Here is a 22,090-nt window from a genome sequence, read left to right on the forward strand (position 1 = left end):
GTGGCGGCCATATTGGATTTCTGATCGACCCGAAAAATAACAACACTTTGTCAGGACCATGAGGCGATCATTCCTACCAACTTTCAGTTCAATCGGTCCAGCAGAACTTGACTTTAAGTTTGAAATAGGTTTTCAAAATGGCGGCCGTGGCGGCCATATTGGATTTCTGATCGACCCGAAAAATAACAACACTTTGTCAGGACCATGAGGCGATCATTCCTACCAACTTTCAGTTCAATCGGTCCAGCAGAACTTGACTTTAAGTTTGAAATAGGTTTTCAAAATGGCGGCCGTGGCGGCCATATTGGATTTCTGATCGACCCGAAAAATAACAACACTTTGTCAGGACCATGAGGCGATCATTCCTACCAACTTTCAGTTCAATCGGCCCAGCAGAACTTGACTTTAAGTTTGAAATGTAAAATGTTAACGGACGACGGACGACGGACGACGACGGACGAAAACGGATAGCAATAGGTCACTTGAGCTAAAGCTCAGGTGACCTAATAAGTAGATGAAGATCTACCAGTATTGTAATATCAGTAGATGAAGATCTACCGGTATTGTAATATCAGTAGATGAAGATCTACCGGTATTGTAATATAAGTAGATGAAGATCTACCGGTATTGTAATACAAGAGGCCCAAGGGCCTTAGCGGTCACCTGAGTTATATCATAGGTACTGGTAGCTTTATTTTATTGTTTAGATGAGATGTGGAAATCAGCATGTAAACTAAGTGAAATACAATACTTGTCATGTCATCAAAGGATAAGAATTTTAAAATATTTGTAAATGTTCCCTTTGGGGCCCCACTCTAACCCCTGGGGATGGGGCAGGAATTCCAAGTTTACAATGTGATACCGTCATCCACCAAAGATGATTCTGACCAAGTAAAAATAATTTCCAACAGAAAATTGTCAAAATATACCCAAAAGTGTTGTTTCCCTATATAAACTATAGTAAACTTTACCCCCTCCCCAAGGGAGAACGGATAGCTCGGGGGTCCTGAAATTTACAATTTAAGTAAAGCCCCTGATGATCTTTCTTTCCACGTAGAGAAAATCACTGTAGTACCTCTGAGTCTGGAGAAGAAGATTTTTGAAATATTGATTAATTTTCCCTTTGGGGCCCCGCCCTGGCCCCAGGGGTCGGGGTAGGAATCTCAATTTTACAATTTGAAACCATCTACCTCCAAGGATAATTCTCACCAAGTAAAAATAATTTCCAACAGAAAATTGTCAAAATATACCCAAAAGTGTTATTTCCCTATATAAACTATAGTAAACTTTACCCCCTCCCCAAGGGAGAACGGATAGCTCGGGGGTCCTGAAATTTACAATTTAAATAAAGCCCCTGATGATCTTTCCATCCATGCAGAGAAAATGACTGTAATACCTCTGAGTCTGGAGAAGAAGATTTTTGAAATATTGGTTAATTTTCCCTTTTGGGCCCCGCCCTGGCCCCTAGGGTTGGGGTAGGAATCCCAATTTTACAATTTAAAACCATCTTCCTCCTCCAAGGATGATTCTGACCAAGTAAAAATAATTTCCAACAGAAAATTGTCAAAATATACCCAAAAATGTTGTTTCCCTATATAAACTATAGTAAACTTTACCCCCTCCCCAAGGGAGAACGGATAGCTCGGGGGTCCTGAAATTTACAATTTAAGTAAAGCCCCTGATGATATTTCTTTCCATGCAAAGAAAATGACTGTAATACCTCTGAGTCTGAAGAAGAAGATTTTTGAAATATTGGTTAATTTTCCCTTTTGGGCCCCGCCCTGGCCCCAGGGGTTGGGGTAGGAATCCCAATTTCACAATTTTGTAGCCTCATCTACCAAAGAATGATTCTGACAAAGTTGAAAAAAATCCATCCACTGGTTCTTGAGAAGAAGTTGAAAATGTAAAAAGTTTACGCACAACGGACGACTACGGACAGAAAGCGATTAGAATAGGTCACTTGAGCAAAGCTCAGGTGACCTAAAAATACTCTAGGGTAGGCAATGATCGTGCTACAGTCCCCTGTGGTAGTTATTTATATACTCTAGGGGAGGCAATGATCGAGCTACAGTCCCCTGGGTAGTTATATATATAATCTAGAGGAGACAATGATCGAGCTACAGTCCCCTGTGGTAGTTATTTATATAATCTAGGGGAGGCAATGATAGAGCTACAGTCCCCTGTGGCAGTTATACATATACTCTAGGGGAGGCAATGATCGAGCTACAGTCCCCTGGGTAGTTATATATATAATCTAGGGGAGGCAATATGTTGGTGCTACAGTCCCCTGTGGTAGTTATTTATATACTCTAGGGGAGACAATGATCGAGCTACAGTCCCCTGTGGTAGTTATATATATACTCTAGGGGAGGCAATGATCGAGCTATAGTCCCCTGTGGTAGTTATATATATACTCTAGGGGAGGCAATGATCGAGCTATAGTCCCCTGTGGTAGTTATTTATATACTCTAGCGGAGACAATGATCGAGCTACAGTCACCTGTGGTAGTTATATATATACTCTAGGGGAGGCAATGATCGAGCTATAGTCCCCTGTGGTAGTTATATATATACTCTAGGGGAGGCAATGATCGAGCTATAGTCCCCTGTGGTAGTTATATATATACTCTAGGGGAGGCAATGATCGAGCTATAGTCCCCTGTGGTAGTTATAAATATAATCTAGAGGAGACAATGATCGAGCCACAGTCCCCTGTGGTAGTTATTTATATAATGTAGAGGAGACAATGATCGAGCTACGGTCCCCTGTGGCAGTTATACATATACTCTAGGGGAGGCAATGATCGAGCTACAGTCACCTGTGGTAGTTATATATATACTCTAGGGGAGGCAATGATCGAGCTACAGTCCCCTGTGGCAGTTATTTATATAATCTAGCGGAGACAATGATCGAGCTACAGGCCCCTGTGGTAGTTATTTATATAATCTAGAGGAGACAATGATCGAGCTACAGTCCCCTGTGGCAGCTGTATACTACAGGGGAGGCAAATTTAAAGATTGTGCTATAGTCCCTTGTGGTAGCTATGTACTAAAGGGGAGGCAACGATCATACTACAATGTATATGCATTGTGGTAGCTATATATCATACTAAAGTCATCTGTGGTAGCTCATAGCTATGTACGTCAGGGGATGCAAGTATCGTGCATACAGACCCCTGCGGTAGCTATGCACTTACATTGTATAAGACAGGAAAACATCATGCTACAGTCCCATGTACATTTTGTACAAATATTATTACATACATTAAACACAGTAAATTTTTACGACAGTTCATACCGTCCTTATACAACATTCCTCATCCCAGTAATGCCTCCGAGTGGTCTAGAAGAGTAGGCTTTCTAATATTTATCACCCAGCCTCCCCTTTTTGGCATATCACCTCAGCCCCAAGGGGAGCTAGATCTACACTTTTTAACCAAATGATTCCAAGGTCCCAATGTGTCTGTATGCCTCTCTTTTCATTAATCAGCATTGTAGGGTTAAACTGTTGAGATCTCAACTGTTTCCAAGACATGGTGGATAGATTGTAACTAATCAGATCAACAGTGCACCGACTATCTCCTAAAATGCATTATTTTTAAGAAAAACGCTTTATAGACTGCATAGTCTATGTGTAAATGGAATTTGTGCCCCCACCCCACCCCTTTTCACTTCAACATCACCAAGATTTGCATTGCGTTATCAATACTGGTAGAGATAATTACAGGGATTAGTAGCGGCAGTCGGGAGGGATTAACTGTAATTGGTCTACCTGATATAAAATTGAACAATAAAAAGTTACCTACCATCTTACTTAACTTGGAATTAGCCAAAGTAAAGCATATTTTAATGCTTTTCTTTCCCATTTTAAAACATAATTTATATGCAATTGTTCAGAGCGCGCTCAAATGTCTCTCTTTAAAATGACAGAGAGATAGAATATTGTTGTAGTATTATATCTAATGTAATAAAAACTGCACATCTGTGTAGAAAGATTTTATTCAATATAAAAACTGTATGGTTTCCTAGCATTGCAGTTGCTGTTTCAAACACGGTAGTGCCTAACTGTGCGCTGATGTGTAATCAAAGCTCCTCTAACACCTGATTGGCCTTTTAGCTTAGTTTTTGTTGTGAAGTGAACGTGTACAAATACTACACTTCATCTACATGAGCAATTTAACGATCATCATGCACTGTAGCAGTTGTATTCTGATATTGGAGGTATCTAATGTGATATGTGACCTCTGATTGGATACTCCATGCTCAAGGTGGGTTTTTTCTGATTGGAAGTGTGTATGGGTAGAGAAGGTGACACTGGTTGAGATGCACTTTAGTCTGTCTATTCCAAAACTAAAGAAAAAGTGTTTTGAGATAAGTATGAAACTTTCACAAATTATATATCATTATATAACCAATATCAATGCCAAGTTATGCCTTTTATGTACAATCAGCACATAAAACAATGAAATAGATTACTTTATTTGAAGCTAGGAGACTTAAAATTACCAGCAAATCAATCTTCATATATTAAACTAATCATTTTACTGTGGTTGTGGTGGCAATTCCCATTTTTTTTATTTGTAAGAAAAGAAATCAGTGCCTGAAACTCAATCCAGCCACAGGTGCTGAACACATATTACATGATATACTTAAAGCATATAAAGGGCATCCTGCACCTTTTAATTCACTTAAGATAGAGAGGTGTCCAGAAGCCATAACTCACTATAAAACAAAAGGAAAGTGTGTAGTGAATATGCACTTTATATATATAAGTGTTCTCAAATAAGTAAAGTTCTAAATTTCAACTCAAAATATAAATTAGAAAGGAAATTATTGAGAAAACAAAACACTTTTCATTTGAAATTACCTAAAAGCATTCCCTGACCAAATCCTCTGTGTTTTTTTAAACCCATCTTAAAAGCAACAATTTAATTTCTGTCATTTTTCATTCGTTTATATATGCCTGTTAGTTTACGCATATTTTGAAAAACAGAAATGGAACTTATTTGGGTTTTTAAGCTCATATTAAAAACAGCAAATTATATTTGTGATTTACCCTACTCCTTTTGGTAGCCCAAAAACTCACTTTCGGTCAAACCTTTACCTTATATTTTGCGCATGTAATACAATAGGACCTATTTGAACAAATTAAGGAGGGCATAATCATATTTTACCTGGACGCAGGGATTGTGCATTAGATATTTTAATTGGTCTTGTTTTACTATTATTTCCTCTTTTCTTTAATATATGATATCTTTGATGTGTTCTATTTCAATGTTATTCAACTGATCTGATAAAAAAATGTTGGTTCAAAATCTTGAAAGGGTTCTACTTATATAGTATAGTAATGTCACCTTGCATTGCGCACAAAGAACTACTGATAACCAGTTTGGCGGCTTTTTGTACCCATCTACACCCATACTCGTTACCAAGCAAGTACATTCTAAAATGTCGCCGCCTCCTTAGATACGACAGCGGGAAGAGATTGTCACTGGGGAAGACCTCAAAACCAGAAAAAAATAAATAAATCTAAAAATCTCAATTGAAAGCTTTTTAACTTGCATTGTCAGCTTTATTTAATCTGACAACATAAGTTCAGTAGAGCAGATATTTTACTTAAGAATGCTAGAAGTTTATAACACAAACCATTTGAGTCGACATTTTTCCCACCAGTCTTTGGGTCTTCTGTTGAGATTTTCCCCAGAACATGGATGGCCTCATGCTGCAGGTTATTGCTATTTTCCAGTAGAATTTGCATCCGCACCATGAATGATCTGTGATTATTCTTGAAAGAGTCAACTGTAACAGATGGACACACGACCAAAAATTAGCTTTGAAATACTGTTGGCACTAGAATTGTATATGATCATGTACATGTGTCAGGATATCTTTCCATTATAATGATACAGGTCATATACATGTATATATATATTGTTGATGGATGTTAGGCATGACACAGACAACTTTCTTTATATGTACATGTAGACCAAATAAGTAAAATGACCCAAGAAGTCATCAATAGTTATAAATTGTGTCCTACAATTAAATACACTCTAACATACACAGAGTGACGGACATGCTGCCATATACCCCCTACCTTTGTTGCGAGGGGGTGCAAAGATGTGAAAACTTGAACTGCATGGTCTGAAAACTAGCAGAATCACTATAAAAAGATTCATCAAGTAAGTAATAAAACAATACATCTTACAACGTATTTCATACAGCGTCATGTCAGTGTATATAATTTGTAATGGGCTCATAACTTTCCTCAAAACAAAAAAAAACCAGAGAAGAAGTCGCTTAAAGCAATATATAGCCAAATTGCCCCCTTTGGCCCCGCCCCTCAGCCCCTGGGGGGTCAGCCCCACCATTTGTACAATATTCAATGCAATTTTAGGCCACTCAAATTATGCATTCAAAAGTTACTTTTCAGACAAAATCATCAATATTTTCAACAAATAATATTTGCAAATGTCATTGTTGACACTGTTCTTGACATGGGTATACCAACCAACATCCATTTTTTTTTTTACATTTTGAGGAAGAGTTATGAGCCCATGACATACTTAATACAAGTACTGACATGAGCCTGTATGAAATACCTACATTCATTCACCCCTGAAAATACATTTGAACTCTTTCAATTCCAAGGTTGGAATAGTTCATTATGAAATTTCAGGGGTGAAAGAGTTAATCCACCCCATCAAAAGTCCATCAATGATAAATACTGACCACGTATGCTACATGGAAATAAATCACATATAGAAGGCTAAGATTTCGGAATAAAATGCTGATACATAAATTTTAAAAAACCTCAAGGTTCTGTGCCAGACAAAGGATCAAACCCTGGCATTAATATCAAACAAGTATTTCAAAAGTCAACAGACACAATTTTCCATACAACTGCCTTAACTCATTCACACCTGAAACTTCCGTACATAATGGAATATTCCAACCTTTGAATTGGAAGAGCTCAAATGTGTCTTCAGGGATGAATGAGTTAAACCACAGTGTGCAGTCTTGGTATTCACTGACTATATATATGGGCTGTGTTTGAAGTTAATGGTAATAAACTTACTTTGAACTCTCTCCCGGTCAGATGGCATCCCCTCGCACATGGACACATTTTTGTCACCCGTCTGAAACTGTTGGCTAAATGTCCCGCAGTCCTCATCATGGAGAATGTTGGCAATAGGCAGACCAATAACATTCACCTGGATTTCACAAAATACATGTTTTTTCATATCGGCCCTATATGTTTTAATGGGCCTGCATCGCTCACCTGGTAATAATCTCACACTTGTAATCTTAAAAGGGGACTAAAAAACAGCTACAGGCAGAATATCAGTGTGACCTTGAATGTCAAACAATGACATTAGCTTGAAAGTTGGTCAAGGTCATTCATTTGAACAAATTTGGTAGCCCTGATTGCTACAGGCCAAATATCAGTACCCTGGGCCTTTTGGTTATTGAAAAGAAGTTGTTTGAAGATTTTAAGACATTTGACACCTGTGACCTTGAAAGTTGGTCAAGGTCATTTATTTGAACAAACTTGGTAGCCCTTCATCCTAGCATGCTTCTGGCCAAATATCATCACCCTAGGCCTTTTGGTTATACTGAGAAGAAGTTGTTTAAAGTAAAATGTTGACGACGGACGGACGGACGACGGACTCCGCACCATGCCATAAGCTCACTTGGCCTTTGGCCCTAATTATATTATGTAAAACAAGTTTCCTAATTATATATGTGAATGTAATAGCTAATACACTTGACTGATTCTCACTAAAACTCTGGAACGTTCTCTAAATACTACTTAAGTTTATAGAAATAGATTTAGTATTTGATGCTTATATATGTAACAGGAAAGGAAAAATGCACGGCCAGACCGGGGTTCGAACCTCGGACCTTCAGAACTGTACATGGATGCTCTACCAATTGAGCTATCTGGTCGCTGACGATAGACCCAATCCAGTTCCGCTACATATATAAGTGCAATCCTGGTACAAGATAACCTTTTAGTTAGGGAGAGGGCTTGTATGTGCATAGCCTGTTGCCCAATTCCCATTGAATCATTTGATTTAATAAAACATTTTGAAATGAAAACAAGAGGCCCAATGAGCCTGCATCGCTCACCTGGTATACATCTCATACTTGTAATCTTAAAAGTGGACTAAAATACAGCTACAGGCAAAATATCAGTGTTTGATTCATGAGAACCTATTAAAAGATTTTAACATATGACGCCTGTGACCTTGAATGTCGAACAAGGACATTAGGTTAAAAAGTGGATCAAGGTCATTCGTTTGAACAAACTTGGTAGTCCTTCATCCCAGTATGCTACAGGCCAAATTTCAGTACCCTGGGCCTTTTGGTTATTGAGAAGTTGTTTGAAGATTTTAAAACATTTGACCCCAGTGACCTTGAATATTGGTCAAGGTAATTCATTTTAACAAACTTGGTAGGCCTTCATCCCAGCATGTTACAGGCCCAATATCAGTACCCTGGGCCTATTGGTAATTGAGAAGAAGTTGTTTGAAGATTTTACGACATCAGACCCCAGTGACCTTGAAAGTGGGTCAAGGTCATTCATTTGAACAAACTTGGTAGCCCTTCATCCCAGCATGCTACAGGCCCAATATAAGTACCCTGGGCCTTTTAGTTATTGAGACGAAGTTGTTTGAAGATTTTAAGACATCTGACCCCAGTGACCTTGAAAGTGGGTCAAGGTCATTCATTTGAACAAACTTGGTAGCCCTTCATCCCAGCATGCTACAGGCCTAATATCAGTACCCTAGGCCTTTCGGTTATTGAGAAGAAGTTGTTTGAAGATTTTAACATATTTGACCCCTGTGACCTTCAAAGTGTGTCAAGGTCATTTATTTGAACAAACTTTGTAGCCCTTCATCCCAGCATGATACAGGCCTAATATCATTACCCTGGGCTTTTTGGTTATTGAGAAGAAGTTGTTTAAAGTAAAAAGTTGACGCCGGACAGACGGACGACAGCGGACGGACGGACGGACGACGGACGCCACACCATGGCATAAGCTCACTTGCCCTTCGGGCAGGTGAGCTAAAAATTACCTTCGAGTTGATACACATTACATGATCATAAACTTGCATCAAGTTATCTTCTGTAAATAAGGAAGTTCAGGCTAGAAAAACAGGTAATCTGACCTTGACCTCTAAAGTACAGTGAGTACCAATGCAAGTTCTTATATTAATTAGTACACATGAACAAGGAAAACAAATGACGCACACAACTTAGTGTTTATGTACAATGTACATAAAGTATATTCAAATTCAGTGCAGTAAACAAGAAAATTAGGCTGAATCCTCCGCAGTGGCTTATAATATATTGAGGAAAGGCATGGGAGTTTGGAGAAAAACCTACCGTGGAATGTCCTAGTATGCTGGAAATACTCTCCGACACAAATACAACATTTCCTGTGTGTGCAACAACCATGACAAATCCACCGGTAGCCTGTCAAATGGAAAAGAAAACATTTTCTTCACATACAACGTCAATATATGTAGTCACCCTGATCATTCACAAACAATGATGCACGCATATATAATCAAACTTTTTAGTCTGACTACTGATAATCTACATGTAATTTTTTATCACATTTATTCATTAACAGACCAAAAACTTCTGAGCTACACATTTTGATAAAAAGATGTATATCTGAAAAAAAATGGTATTGATTTTCAAAGTAAGAACTTGACCAGAAAAAGTGCAAAAATAACCCATGTCAAATACTTGAAACTTAAACATGTATCCAGGATTTTGTTTAAGGGTTGAAGATCCATCGATCATGAAGCAATTTAAACCCTGATTGGGGTATATCTGTAGAATCGGTAGAAATACAACTTGTTCTCAATGAAAGGGGAAGGGGTTGCCCTGAATCCAAAGACACCCTGGATATAGGATCTGCCGCTGCCTTGTTGGTGAGGCAGAGAAATCTCCATCCCGAGGGGTGATGTTTTTTGGTTGTTTAACCAGAGGCTCACCTTTAGGGTGTGACAGAGGAATCTCCAACCCGAGGGGTGATGTTTTTTGGTTGTTTAACCAGAGGCTCACCTTGAGGGTGTGACAGATTTTGGTTGTTTAACCAAAGGCTCACCTTGAGGGTGTGTCAGAGAAATCTCCTTGCAACCCGAGGGGTGATGTTTTTTGGTTGTTTAACCAGAAGCTCACCTTGAGGGTGTGACAGAGAAATCTCCAACCCGAGCGGTGATGTTTTTTGGTTATTTAACCAGAGGCTCACCTTGAGGGTGTGACAGATTTTGGTTGTTTAACCAGAGGCTCACCTTGAGGGTGTGACAGAGAAATCCCCAACCAGAGGGGTGATGTTTTTCGGTTGTTTAACCTGGGGTTCAACTTGAGGGTGTGACAGAGAAATCTCCAACCCGAGGGGTGATGTTTTTGGGGTTTTTAACCAGAGGCTCACCTTGAGGGTATGACAGAGAAATCTCCAACCCGAGGGGTGATGTTTTTTGGTTGTTTAACCAGAGACTCACCTTGAGGGTGTGACAGAGAAATCTCCAACCCGAGGGGTGATGTTTTTGGGGTTTTTAACCAGAGGCTCACCTAGAGGGTGTGACAGAGAAATCTCCAAACCTGAGGGGTGATGTTTTTTGGTTGTTTAACCAGAGACTCACCTTGAGGGTGTGACAGAGAAATCTCCACCCCAAGGGGTGATGTTTTTGGGGTTTTTAACCAGAGGCTCACCTTGAGGGTGTGACAGAGAAATCTCCTTGCAACCCGAGGGGTGATGTTTTTTGCTTGTTTTACTCGAGGCTCTGCCTGAAGTAATGACCTAGATGTAACACCTTTAATGTTTATTTTTTCATATAACTGTCATGCCTAATATATGTACATATATATAAGTCTCATGGATGTCTTTTACAAGATAAAGCTACAATAGTAATGGCGATCATTTCCTAAAAATGGTAACAGTTACCTTACACTTGCCTTTTCAACTGCAGCACCCTGACAGTATTTGACACACTTGTACAATGTAGCGAGGAGATAAAATATTCTCAGAAAGTTTTTAACAATTACAGAGGGGGGTGGAATTAAAAAAAATGGGTTGCTAGCCCAAAGGTCCAGTTGAGGTAAAAATTCACTGGTCCTGTTTAAAGTGCACTGGTTCAGAAAACGAGCGCAGGTGGCCTGAGCGAGCACCAAGGGGTACCGGGTACATGTCACCTGGAAAATTTTGAAATCTAACTCTGTGGTGCATTCTTGGTTTGAAATAAAACTTTTCAAATCTGATGAAATTTTAGATAAATTAACAAAATATTTACTGGCCCATCGGAACAGCTTGTTGAAATACCTACTGGTCCACCCGGAAAACCACTGGCCACGAATCGAACCAGCGGCCCAGCAGCTTATTCCTCCCCTGGTAAATGTCTTTATAACTACATGTATGACATCATGATATATAGCTACCTCATTGAGACACTGCCGTAGAGTGTCAGATGACAGAAAATTAGGTTTCCATTTCTGGGAACCGATCCTCTTTTCTTTGACACCTGTAACATGAATTGATTACTTGACATTAATAATAAACAAGAGGCCCAAAGGTATCTACAGTCATACTTCGATGTTTCAAACTTTGCTTGACCATCTGGCAAAATTTCGAAAACATCGGCACTTCGACTCAAAAAGAAATGTTACATCGAGATCATGTAAATAAGACAGAAGATGATTCTTTAAAAATGTGACGAAACACAAGCTAGGGCTTTTTATCAAATTCAACATTTCTTTGTCAAATAAATTTTCAAAGCTTGTACTGTTAAAATGATCACGGGACACTTTAATGTTTTGGAATAGGTGAACATTTAACTTCAATTCATTAGTTATAATTTTCAATGTTTTTATAAGGAATGGGCCTTGATTTTACATAGAAACAGCGAGAAATTCCACTCATAAAGTTCGCTACATGAAAAGAATATTACAAGGTAGTAGTGCTTTGTGTAAGGGAACAATTCTGGACTTTGTCGTATCTTCGACACATCAAGAAGTTTGAATCTTTGAAATTCAACTTATGGAAGTTTGACTGTAATTTGCTAACCTCACCAAATCGTAACACCTGGAAATTGTGATATCATCTCTATAATGACCTGACAAGATTTAGTACTCTACACTCACCTTGATGGAACTTAAGATAGTTTACAGTGAGTTTGAGTATCTGTGAGCGGTCGACTCTTTGGTTGCCCTCCGAGATCCAGGGTATTTCTTGAGCAAGCACAGACAAATAGCTTTTCAGTTTGTCTCGCCTCTGTTTCTCTCCAACTTTTCGTAACTGTCTACAGCATTATATAGGAACACACTTTAATTAAAAACTATTATTAACTATATGTATACAGTTAAACAAAAATCTGATAGAAACTGGAGACATTTTCACAAACGTGGTCATCATATACATATATCACTTATATTATGAAGGGGCTTTGCCCTCATGAAACATAATTTCAGTAATATCGGGGAAACAAAGAGTCCTGTTTCCCTTCAACAAGGGCAATAAATGTATACCACTTCCCTTACGTACAGTTTAAATATTTACATACATATCACAGTATCTTGTTACTAATACTTCCAACACTAGCAGCTTTTATCCTGATATTTATGAATGTGTCTGTAAAGCCCTTAGAGTGATATAAATATTAATGTTGTATATTATTATATATATTTTATATGTATATAATTGAAATTCCTTTTATTTACAACGTAAACATCTGTGAATAAAAATCTGAGCTAAAGGGTAAAGTTGCTAGAGCAATGTCAAAAAAGCAGCTTTATAAATTTATAACAGCCATTCCCATTCTATGTGAATCCTTTACCAAATTGTACTTACTTCTTCGTATTGTCCTTGTCCTCACTGCGTTTGGATTTCTTCTTGTCCCTGCCACAGACTGGACTACAAACAGATATATATATATATACACTGTACATTTTGGCCACACTCGATAGAATTTGTATCATACATTAAAATCAGGCCGAAAAATAATAATTCCTGTACTTTCTGGACCAAACTGAATTCAATCTGAATCAATATCAATGCGGTACTACAAAAGCCAGATTTCCTTCTCTATATTTCCTTAGTTCAAGAGGCCCAAGGGGCCCTAATGCTCACATGAATTCAAATTGAAAATATCACAGCCAATCAGAAGCCACTGTGATCCTCTTGAATTTTGTGATTGGGATTCGAGGTTCCCAACAAGTCACAACGCTTGTTGGGAACCTTATTAAGAACATTTGTACCAAATTTGGAGTCAATTGGTGCTGCCATTCCTGAGAAGAAGTCAAAAAAGATTCTGCCAAACAGAGGCCAAGCTGGCCATCTTGAAATTTTGGATTGGTACAAACCTAATTGTACCAAGATTGGAGTCAATTGGTGCTGCTGTTCTTAAGGCCAACCAAAAAACATTTGGTGTTTCCAGTAACCCTACCTACACTAATTGTTTGTGTCTACCCTAAATTTTCAAAGAAGCACTGTTAATTTTAGTCAAGATCACTCTCCTATATTAACCAAATAAAATTATTTGTTAAAAATTAAATTTGTTACCTAGCTATTTTACCTACCCTAACTTTTTCCAACATATTATAGGAAACACATGTTTTATGCCTGGACTAAGCAGAAGTAACAACACTTGGCGGGACCTCATACTTAAAATTTGTCCAATAATGAATCAATCGCTGCACTGCAGCAATTCTTGAGAAGAATTTGAAAATGTCTCAGCCAATCAGAGGCCAGATATTTAATCTTAGAATCTTTGATAAACACAAAATATAACAACATGTAGTAAGCCCACATGATAATAAACATGTGTACCAAGTTTTAAGTCAATTGGTTAAGTGGTTCTGAAGAAGAAGAAATTGGTTCAGTGGTTCTAAAGAAGAAGAAGAAAAACGTAAATTGTTTAAATGTACAAGTATAGAGATGACAACAGATAAAGGGATGTCTGAAGCTGACATGGGCAATCATTTTGGAGAAATAGGTCCCTTGTTTTGGAGGTTATCGACAATTTAAATACATGTAGTTCTATGTGTCTATGACCTTGACCTGTGACCTCATGATCTTGACACTATTGTCAAAATGATTTTTGCATCAATGCCTACAATATTCTAATGAAAATGTTTTTACAAAAACCTACCAGTTTGGATGTACATGTAATTGGCAATTTAGATACATTTTTGTAGTCTGATGGTTCCATGGGTCTGAAGGGGTTGACGTTACTCTTCAAATGAAGCGAGTCCTTTTGCAATTACAGGTAGTAAATTTAAATGGAATTCTTGAAAAAAAATATTGGAATCCTTTAGAAATTCTTTGGTGTGGTATATCTCAATGCTTTGATTAACTGTGGAATGATTAATCATCGGACATAAGATGTACATACATGTACATGTCAACCTGTGCACTCTCTTCAGAGGGATTTGTTCCAGTAAACGAACTCCCAGAGAGGGAAAAAGGCATGTGAAACTTTCCCTGCATATTGTAACCTCCATGTTGTGCTGAAATGTTGTTTGATCAATTCATTTATTATCCTTTTAAGTTTGAAAAGTTCATTCACACCATCAACTGCTTTAACTATTCCTGAAGTACAACCACTGAGGTACCCCTATCATTGACACTCATTAGCTTTTAAAGTGCGTATCTTGTTTACTCAACCAATATACAATTGCCTGGGGCTCCAGTTATTATTAGAGTGTAATTAGGCAAGGTATGACTGATTTCACATATTTTGTTAGGTAAGTGTCATAAAATGCAACATAGCATTAGTTGCTGTATATATGCTAATTGCTATAAAAAGTTGGTTTTGTCCTCTAAGATGGGTGCCAGGTGGATAACTGAACTACTCAGTAATGAAGTGGACTTACTTTTAAACCACTCAAAATAACTCGAAGATGGACTACCGGTAATAGAATCTTTCACCCCCTTGGGGTACTCCCATAACATGAGAGGCCGCTGGTCGGCCTTTTTTCAATCGGATATGATTTTGCCGACTGCGACGTTACGCGGCGCCTGTCAAAAGTTTTTCGCCGTGTAAAACCTCTAACATTGTTGGAGTACCCCTTGGGGGTGAGATAGGCTATGCCGAGTGTTTGGCAACTTAAGAATCTTTCCCCGAGGGTTGAGATTCCCCTTTCTCACCCACAAGGGGGTGAATGATTCTTTTTTTTTCTCTTACCCTGTTCTCCCATTGTGTATCATAACCACAATGTAACGTTACATGCTAAATTCAGGGTTAATGTGACGACTTGTATTGGTGAAGTGACGTCATGTCATTGTTATGAATAGGGGAATCCCCCCGTCTCAACCCTAGGGTGAGACAAGGAAATCTCACACCGGTAAAAGTGCGGATACACCTGTCCAATATTGCCTCCCAATACGTGTAAAGGGGACAAATCTGGTTAGAAGTATAAGATAGAGGTACCAGACTTGGACTTATGTCTTCAGAGAAATCGCATGGATCTCACGTACAACCACTCAAACAAACAAACAATCTTTGTATATATGGCAGAGTTCAAGAACAATATACAACATTTGATATAGAGCCCTATCTAGCTAACATAATTATAAGCCACTCTAAAGTGCTTTAAAGTACAGATATACAATTAATACAATTAGCATATACATTAATCAATTTTTTCAGTTTTAAGGAATTTGCAGTAGCTGCCTTATCAGGCGCTCATAACTAATAGTCCTATGCCACCTGGCTAATATCTCCCTATGTGTGTATACATGTACATGCCTGCGTGTGTGTTGGAGATGTAATGTGTTCTGTTTGTAGTGGGACTGTGCTTCCAACAGCATTATTTATAGTGCCACCTCACTTGAATGCTATAGCACAGATACCGCAACATCCACACCAGACCAGTTTATGCTCCACCTTCCACTTTCTCTGAATATCAATTATCATTGCGTACAACGACTTTAGGGATCAAACCCTGGCTGCCTGCAAGGAAAGCTGGAGTGTTAACCACTCGAACAATCCACCCAATTGTACATATAGGACTACGGTTCAAACCTAATTGAATGGCCATTGCATTTCTTTTTCTCCTGTTACAAAATTGGCAAGCTTGTCAACTCTTGTTTCAAGCACTGGGTGAATGCATGCTTATAGCAAGGGCAATATCCGAACTTGAGTTGTAATTTAAAGTGTTGTCATCATCAGGGACGGAGACTTTGAAAAAGGAGGGAGGTATATATAGCTGAACTGGGCTGTGTCATTCATCAGCAACCAGCTGGTAGCTTTATTGGTAGGGCTTTCCATCTAGAGTTTGGAGGGTCCCGGGTTCAAACCCCGGTCTGGCAGTTGCATTTTTCTTTCTCTAGTTAAATTATATATGATATATAAACTGAAAAGATTACCTGCCATAACACATATATCATCAAAGCCAAATAACTATCTGCAAGCAATATACAATTACTGTAGAAAATAAAAATAATAAGTTAATAAAATTACATGATTACACGTTTGTGTGGTTGCGTAATACAGTTTTAAAGAAAAAACTGAAAACTATAAACGTCGCAACTTTTGAAATATGGTTTTATTAAATTGTTTTTAATTTCATAGATGACTGTCAAAGGATTCTACAAATAAAACCCTAATCTTGTCAGAATAAATCTATGTACATTCATATTTATTACATAGCTATCGCTGCTAGCCCATATGCATTAAGCATTTAGATCTACTTCATGCTGAGCTTGGTGGTGCGAGGCAAGCAGGCCTAGGTATATGGAGCAAGGGAGATAGGGGACTAAAACATATAGCCTACACGACCCGTGGATAATAAGCAGGTCAACAGGTAAACGACCTCCGATCTGACATATCAGGTTTTAACCTGGCTGAATCTTGTGTAGGACGGATGTAAAACAGTATGTTTACTGCATACTTATTAAATACTAGCAGTCTTAGTTAAAATATAAATTTACATCGATTCTTACCTGATGGCATCACTCATTTTTTAGCCGTGACATGAGACCGACGTAGTTGATCTCCGAGTGTAAACATCACAGGGATCGGTAGGCCTATAACCTATATGCGCTTTGCACCATTCCCCTGTGGTAAACATTAAGCCAACCTCTGTTAACTAGTATCACTAATGACTAAAGCGGACGAATCGAACCGAAAGGGAACGAGTCTGACCGAATTTGATTTTAACATATGTGACACAGTAAATATATTTGATTTGTCATTTGTCATTTGTCAAGAAATCTCAACTTAGAAATCAATACATTTCGTTATAAAAATTACATAACGACAAAAGCAAATATACCATAAAAAATGTCTACAATGTATGAACGAAGACTGAGGAAAGGAAAAGAAGGAATTAAGGAAGGAAGGAAGGAAGAGAAATTTAGAAGAATAAGAAAGAGAGCAGTTGATATGATATATAACGGCCACATGGTTTTTTGATATATTTTATTATTTATTAGAAGAAGAGGACAGACCAGTAGTTCAAGTTTCATTAGACATACCATATATATATTATGTCGCATCTCACCATCTGCACTAATAACACGCCTAAAGGTTTCCGACTTTATAATACATGTACTTTTATTATCTTAACATAATTAATAGTTCCATTTCTAAAAGAAAGTTTTAGCGGTAGTATATATTTCTTGAATTAAAGACATGAACAACATATAATTTTTCTGTGTGTTGGAAGGAAGCCATATTCCTTTGACCATTTTTAACACGTTTTTCCAAATCTCCTTTGACACACCTTTCAATATCAGCACAAGAAGACGGAAAATACACGAAGGAGAAGTATCATCAGCAAATAATTAAGCGTGAATTACTATTCAAATTATCAACAGTTTAATATATAGGCCTACCATTATTATATATAAAAAAAACAGTGCAACTAATACACTTCCCTGTGGAACACCGGCATTTGTGAAGCTTTTGTACACTTGTACACATATTTTAACTAGAACCTGTTGCTGTCCATCTGCAATGTGTTTTTTTTAGCAAGTTTAGTAAGCCACTTGTAATACGATAAGCATGCAATTTGTAAACATGTAATAGACCCTGATGCCAAACGCGGCCAAAAGCCTTCGATATATAAAAAATATTTGACAGGTATGTTTTTTTCTTTTAATGAACAACACATATTACGGTACATCCGCGATATCCAGGTGGTATAAGTGTACGCTCACTTTCGCTCTCTACACCCCTGGAATATGTCATGGCAAAATTGAAGGCTCGGCGTGCGCCACCTTGTTGATGAGTCAAGATGACTAGTTCGATCCTTTGATGTACATCAAAAGAATCAGGCGGTCACGTAACGGTAAAAATGGACAGGCTTTAAAATTGGGCGTCTCTCCTTTGTAATCTTCAAAGGACAGGTATCGGTCTAGCGATTGGTCAGTTTATTTTACATGAGACCAATCAAACAGCTATCTTCGTGCCTTCAATTTTGCCATGACATATTCCAGGGTGCAGAGAGCGAAAGTGAGCGTATACGTAACCCCTGGATATCGAGAATGGGTTTACCCATAGAAGACAACAAACTAATTGGTCGGTAATAAGACACAAAGTGTCTATCACCTTTTCTTAACAAAGGTGTAATCCTATTGCCCGTCAACTATTGCAAATGGCTTACATATATACAATGTACATATATATATATCGATCCGCTCCTATCAAGACACAGTGAAACAGAACAGTTACATGTACATATACATCATATTACAAGAAAATAGAACTGTATATATACTATAATTGAAAATATAGCTATTATATAAAACCAATAGTCCCCTATATATACAATGTACCTATATATACAATGTACATATATATATATAATGTACATATATATACAATGTACATATATATACAATGTACATATAAATATACAATGTACATATATATACAATGTACATATATATATGTAATGTACATATATATACAATGTCCATATATATATACAATGTACATATATATACAATGTACGTTTGTTACTTGCTATACATTTTATAATTTGATGACTAAATGGAAACGCGGGGACTCGATCATTTGTTACAGCTAGCCTACATTTAGACGTAGACTGGTGTCCAAAGCAAATTTAAACGTTATAGAGGTTTCGATCAATTTTCGGTCAAAAAAATACTCAATGACGGTAAAAATTGATCTTTCTTAAAAATCAAAAACCACATTTCTAGTTGATATCCAAAAATGCTTAATACCTGTGGGAAGATTTTTCTTTTCTTTTTGGAACATCCTACATTGTACGTGTATATACACGCAAAATGTAGTCTCTTCCGAAATCACACGCTATTTGATGTTTGATATATCAAACTTTTTTTTCAGTCATATAGCCACTGTTTTTAATAGTCATGATGTTAATATCATGTTCTAGCGAACACCCCCTATAATCATGTTGGCTGATATTTTTGTAAATCTATATATATTTCCCGAGCTAGGTGTTCGCTCGAGCATACGGTAAACTCATGAAAACAGGTAAGGGAAAGTTATTTCTGCCATATACTACAGCTTATACATTTCTAGAAGTATGAGGTATAGAAAAGAGATAGAGAATATCGAAGTATTTCCTGCCATCACAATATTGTATGACGTCACACCAACAATGAATCAAACAGGCGTCCCGTAGACGACGAAAGATAAATCTGATTTGCTGGAAAACTATGAAATCACCACTTGACTTTGATGTGGGAGAAAAATAATCATTCCCATTTAGAAGTACGACAGAAAAATCACAACCTTCGAGATAAGATTTTTGAAAGTCTGGCCCCTCGACATAGCTTCGGGCTAGACATTTAGAAATGTTATCCTTCGGTTTTTCTGTCTAACCCCCTCGGTACACGGGGAAAGGTATTTTTAGTCCGACCCTGGGGTCAAGAGGCTTTGCCGAGGGTCAGACATATCTGAATATTTATAGAAGGGTTGAGCTATTTCTATTTCATTCCAAAATGCACGGGAAATGATTATTTTCCTTCCACCTAGAGACTACGGGGTGTTCTCTGAGTGCCAACATATTTAACAACAATAGACAGGTGTTGTTTTATGAAACAATATATGGCAAGTCAACCATATACTGTATCATACAAAGACTGCAATTTTTCACCTAAATATTCTCATGAAATTTACCTGTGGTTCATACTACACACTTTCTTACATAACGTTTGCTTCAATATATCTGGTCAAAATCTTAAAATGTTACATCTTCTAAAAACTGAAAAATGTCACCTTATGTTTTGAAGAAAAATAATAATAAATAGAAATAAAAGGTTAAAATAACGGTGAAATATTCCTATATCTGTGCTAAATATATAGTCCCTAATTATAACCATTCATTTGTTATCTTATTTTGCTTTCAAAGTTAAAATTAAAAGTCATTTAATAGAAAAGAAATGATGTGACGAGGGAACATCTATACATGTATGACGAAGGCTGTAATTGTTAAGCACTTGTTAAGCACAAATGAGCGATATTTTTCTTAAAGTTAAATGCCTGAAAAAAGTGAGAATACACAACCTCAGGATAAAAGAACTCGAATTTTCCTCTAGCTACATGTATGATCTTGAATCATTGGAAACCATATTTCAACCTGATCAGACTTGGTTTATTCTTTTATTATTTAATAAGTTTACATTTTTCGCAAGCACTACAAATATACATTGTAATTAATGTATTTATATTTTGCATTTAGCATTATTGAAAGGGCGATCATTATAAGTTACAATAACTTATGTCCAATCCTTTTTTTTGTAATTATATTGCAATACAATACGTTAAACTATATATTGTAATTTGATCATTATATGCATTGCGTATCTCGATTTTCCGATTCTGCCAAGTTAGTTCCTGATTCAAGTTGCTCATTTCAGTCCGTTTCGGAGGATTTGGTCTGTGTTGGTGATTATGACACCAAATGGGGGTTAAGGCCAAACAATACTGTTCGGACATTTCCATTGGTTGTTAATCCGTGGGCGGTACCTGTTTGACCAATCGTGAACGATTTCACAGGTACGTCCACACGACACACAGATAAGGATATAAAATCATGCGATCCAAACCCAGAAATGGTCATGATCTACTATACAGTACCATGCAGTATATCGTTAATGTAGCTTCTGACGACGATTTTTTTTGTATAGTTTGTGGTTTAATAAAATGTTTACCCCCGGATCAGAGACATATGATGAAGCCATAGGATATATATAGGTTGCTGTAGGGAGAGGACTTAAATTGCCTGAATTGAAATTGGCTAATGCATGTGTTCTATCACGGACTTAGATAGCAAATCTAATTCCGTGGTTCTATTTTAAGCTCTCTAAGTAAAATCACTATCTTGCGTTATTTTCAGTAACCAGTAATGGCATAGTCCGAGAACAACAAAACATTTCATTTTTATGTGTTTTGTCCGATGACTTTATTATTTATATGCCAGAAAAGTTGTCAAAATTAGAATGGTAATTTTATTGCAATTATATAAAAATTAAGAAATTTTACGAAGTGAGGATTTGACCATCCTGACGTCAAACCCTGTGTAACTTAATCATGTAACTTCACAAACATTATTTAAACACAGTCAACGTCAGAACCAGCCGCGTCTATGCAGGAGTATCGGACAGCGTCTCTTGCGGTTTACAAGTCCGTTGCGACGACGCTGCAAAGTAATTTTCATTGCGCAAACGGTCGTCATACGTTAAATATAAACTCCATGATAAATGTAAATTAAAAAAATAAATTCTGAGACAGACACACGTACACTGTTTTCGAGATATACAGGTTAATTTATAACTGCCCTATGATGCCATTGGGAAATATCTCTTTTTTGTGTGTGCGATGTGATTATTGCATGATTATCGACGTTTTAGATAACATGCATAGTGATTTGGTTTTAGCTACACCAGTCTCACTTGCAACAGTGTCTAACAGCTGAGCAGCCCTCCATTTTCCGGAACAAATGGTCTTATCACCCTTGCATTGTTTTGCAAGGGTCTCACTATAAACGTTTCCTCTGTCTTTAGTTGTTGTTCCTAGTTTAAAGTACAATATACGGTTTTGTTCAAACTTCAGTATTTTTTCCTGTTATTTATAAAAACAA

The 22,090-nt window shown here is 37.3% G+C and overlaps 1 protein-coding gene across 4 annotated transcripts in view; it reads right to left on the minus strand.

The window, feature by feature from the left end:
• Positions 1–17,092, minus strand: part of LOC110466220 (hypoxia-inducible factor 1-alpha-like) — a 34,279-nt gene extending 17,187 nt beyond the window's left edge. For 2 of the 4 annotated variants that reach the window (XM_021522603.1, XM_021522600.1), the window contains exons 1-8: positions 16,959–17,092; positions 12,864–12,926; positions 12,158–12,315; positions 11,456–11,538; positions 9,392–9,481; positions 7,077–7,212; positions 6,096–6,161; positions 5,645–5,797 (exon numbers count right to left, since the gene is read on the minus strand). In XM_021522603.1, coding sequence (XP_021378278.1) covers positions 5,645–5,797; positions 6,096–6,161; positions 7,077–7,212; positions 9,392–9,481; positions 11,456–11,538; positions 12,158–12,315; positions 12,864–12,926; positions 16,959–16,975 — 766 coding nt within the window. In that variant the 5' untranslated portion in view covers positions 16,976–17,092. The remainder of the gene's footprint in view (positions 1–5,644; positions 5,798–6,095; positions 6,162–7,076; positions 7,213–9,391; positions 9,482–11,455; positions 11,539–12,157; positions 12,316–12,863; positions 12,927–16,958) is intronic. The other 2 variants (XM_021522601.1, XM_021522602.1) reach the window with 2 other exon arrangements.
• Between the last annotated feature and the right edge of the window lie 4,998 nt (positions 17,093–22,090).

The sequence above is a fragment of the Mizuhopecten yessoensis genome, unplaced genomic scaffold (genome assembly GCF_002113885.1).
Source record: "Mizuhopecten yessoensis strain PY_sf001 unplaced genomic scaffold, ASM211388v2 scaffold11125, whole genome shotgun sequence".
Lineage (NCBI taxonomy): Eukaryota > Metazoa > Mollusca > Bivalvia > Pectinida > Pectinidae > Mizuhopecten > Mizuhopecten yessoensis.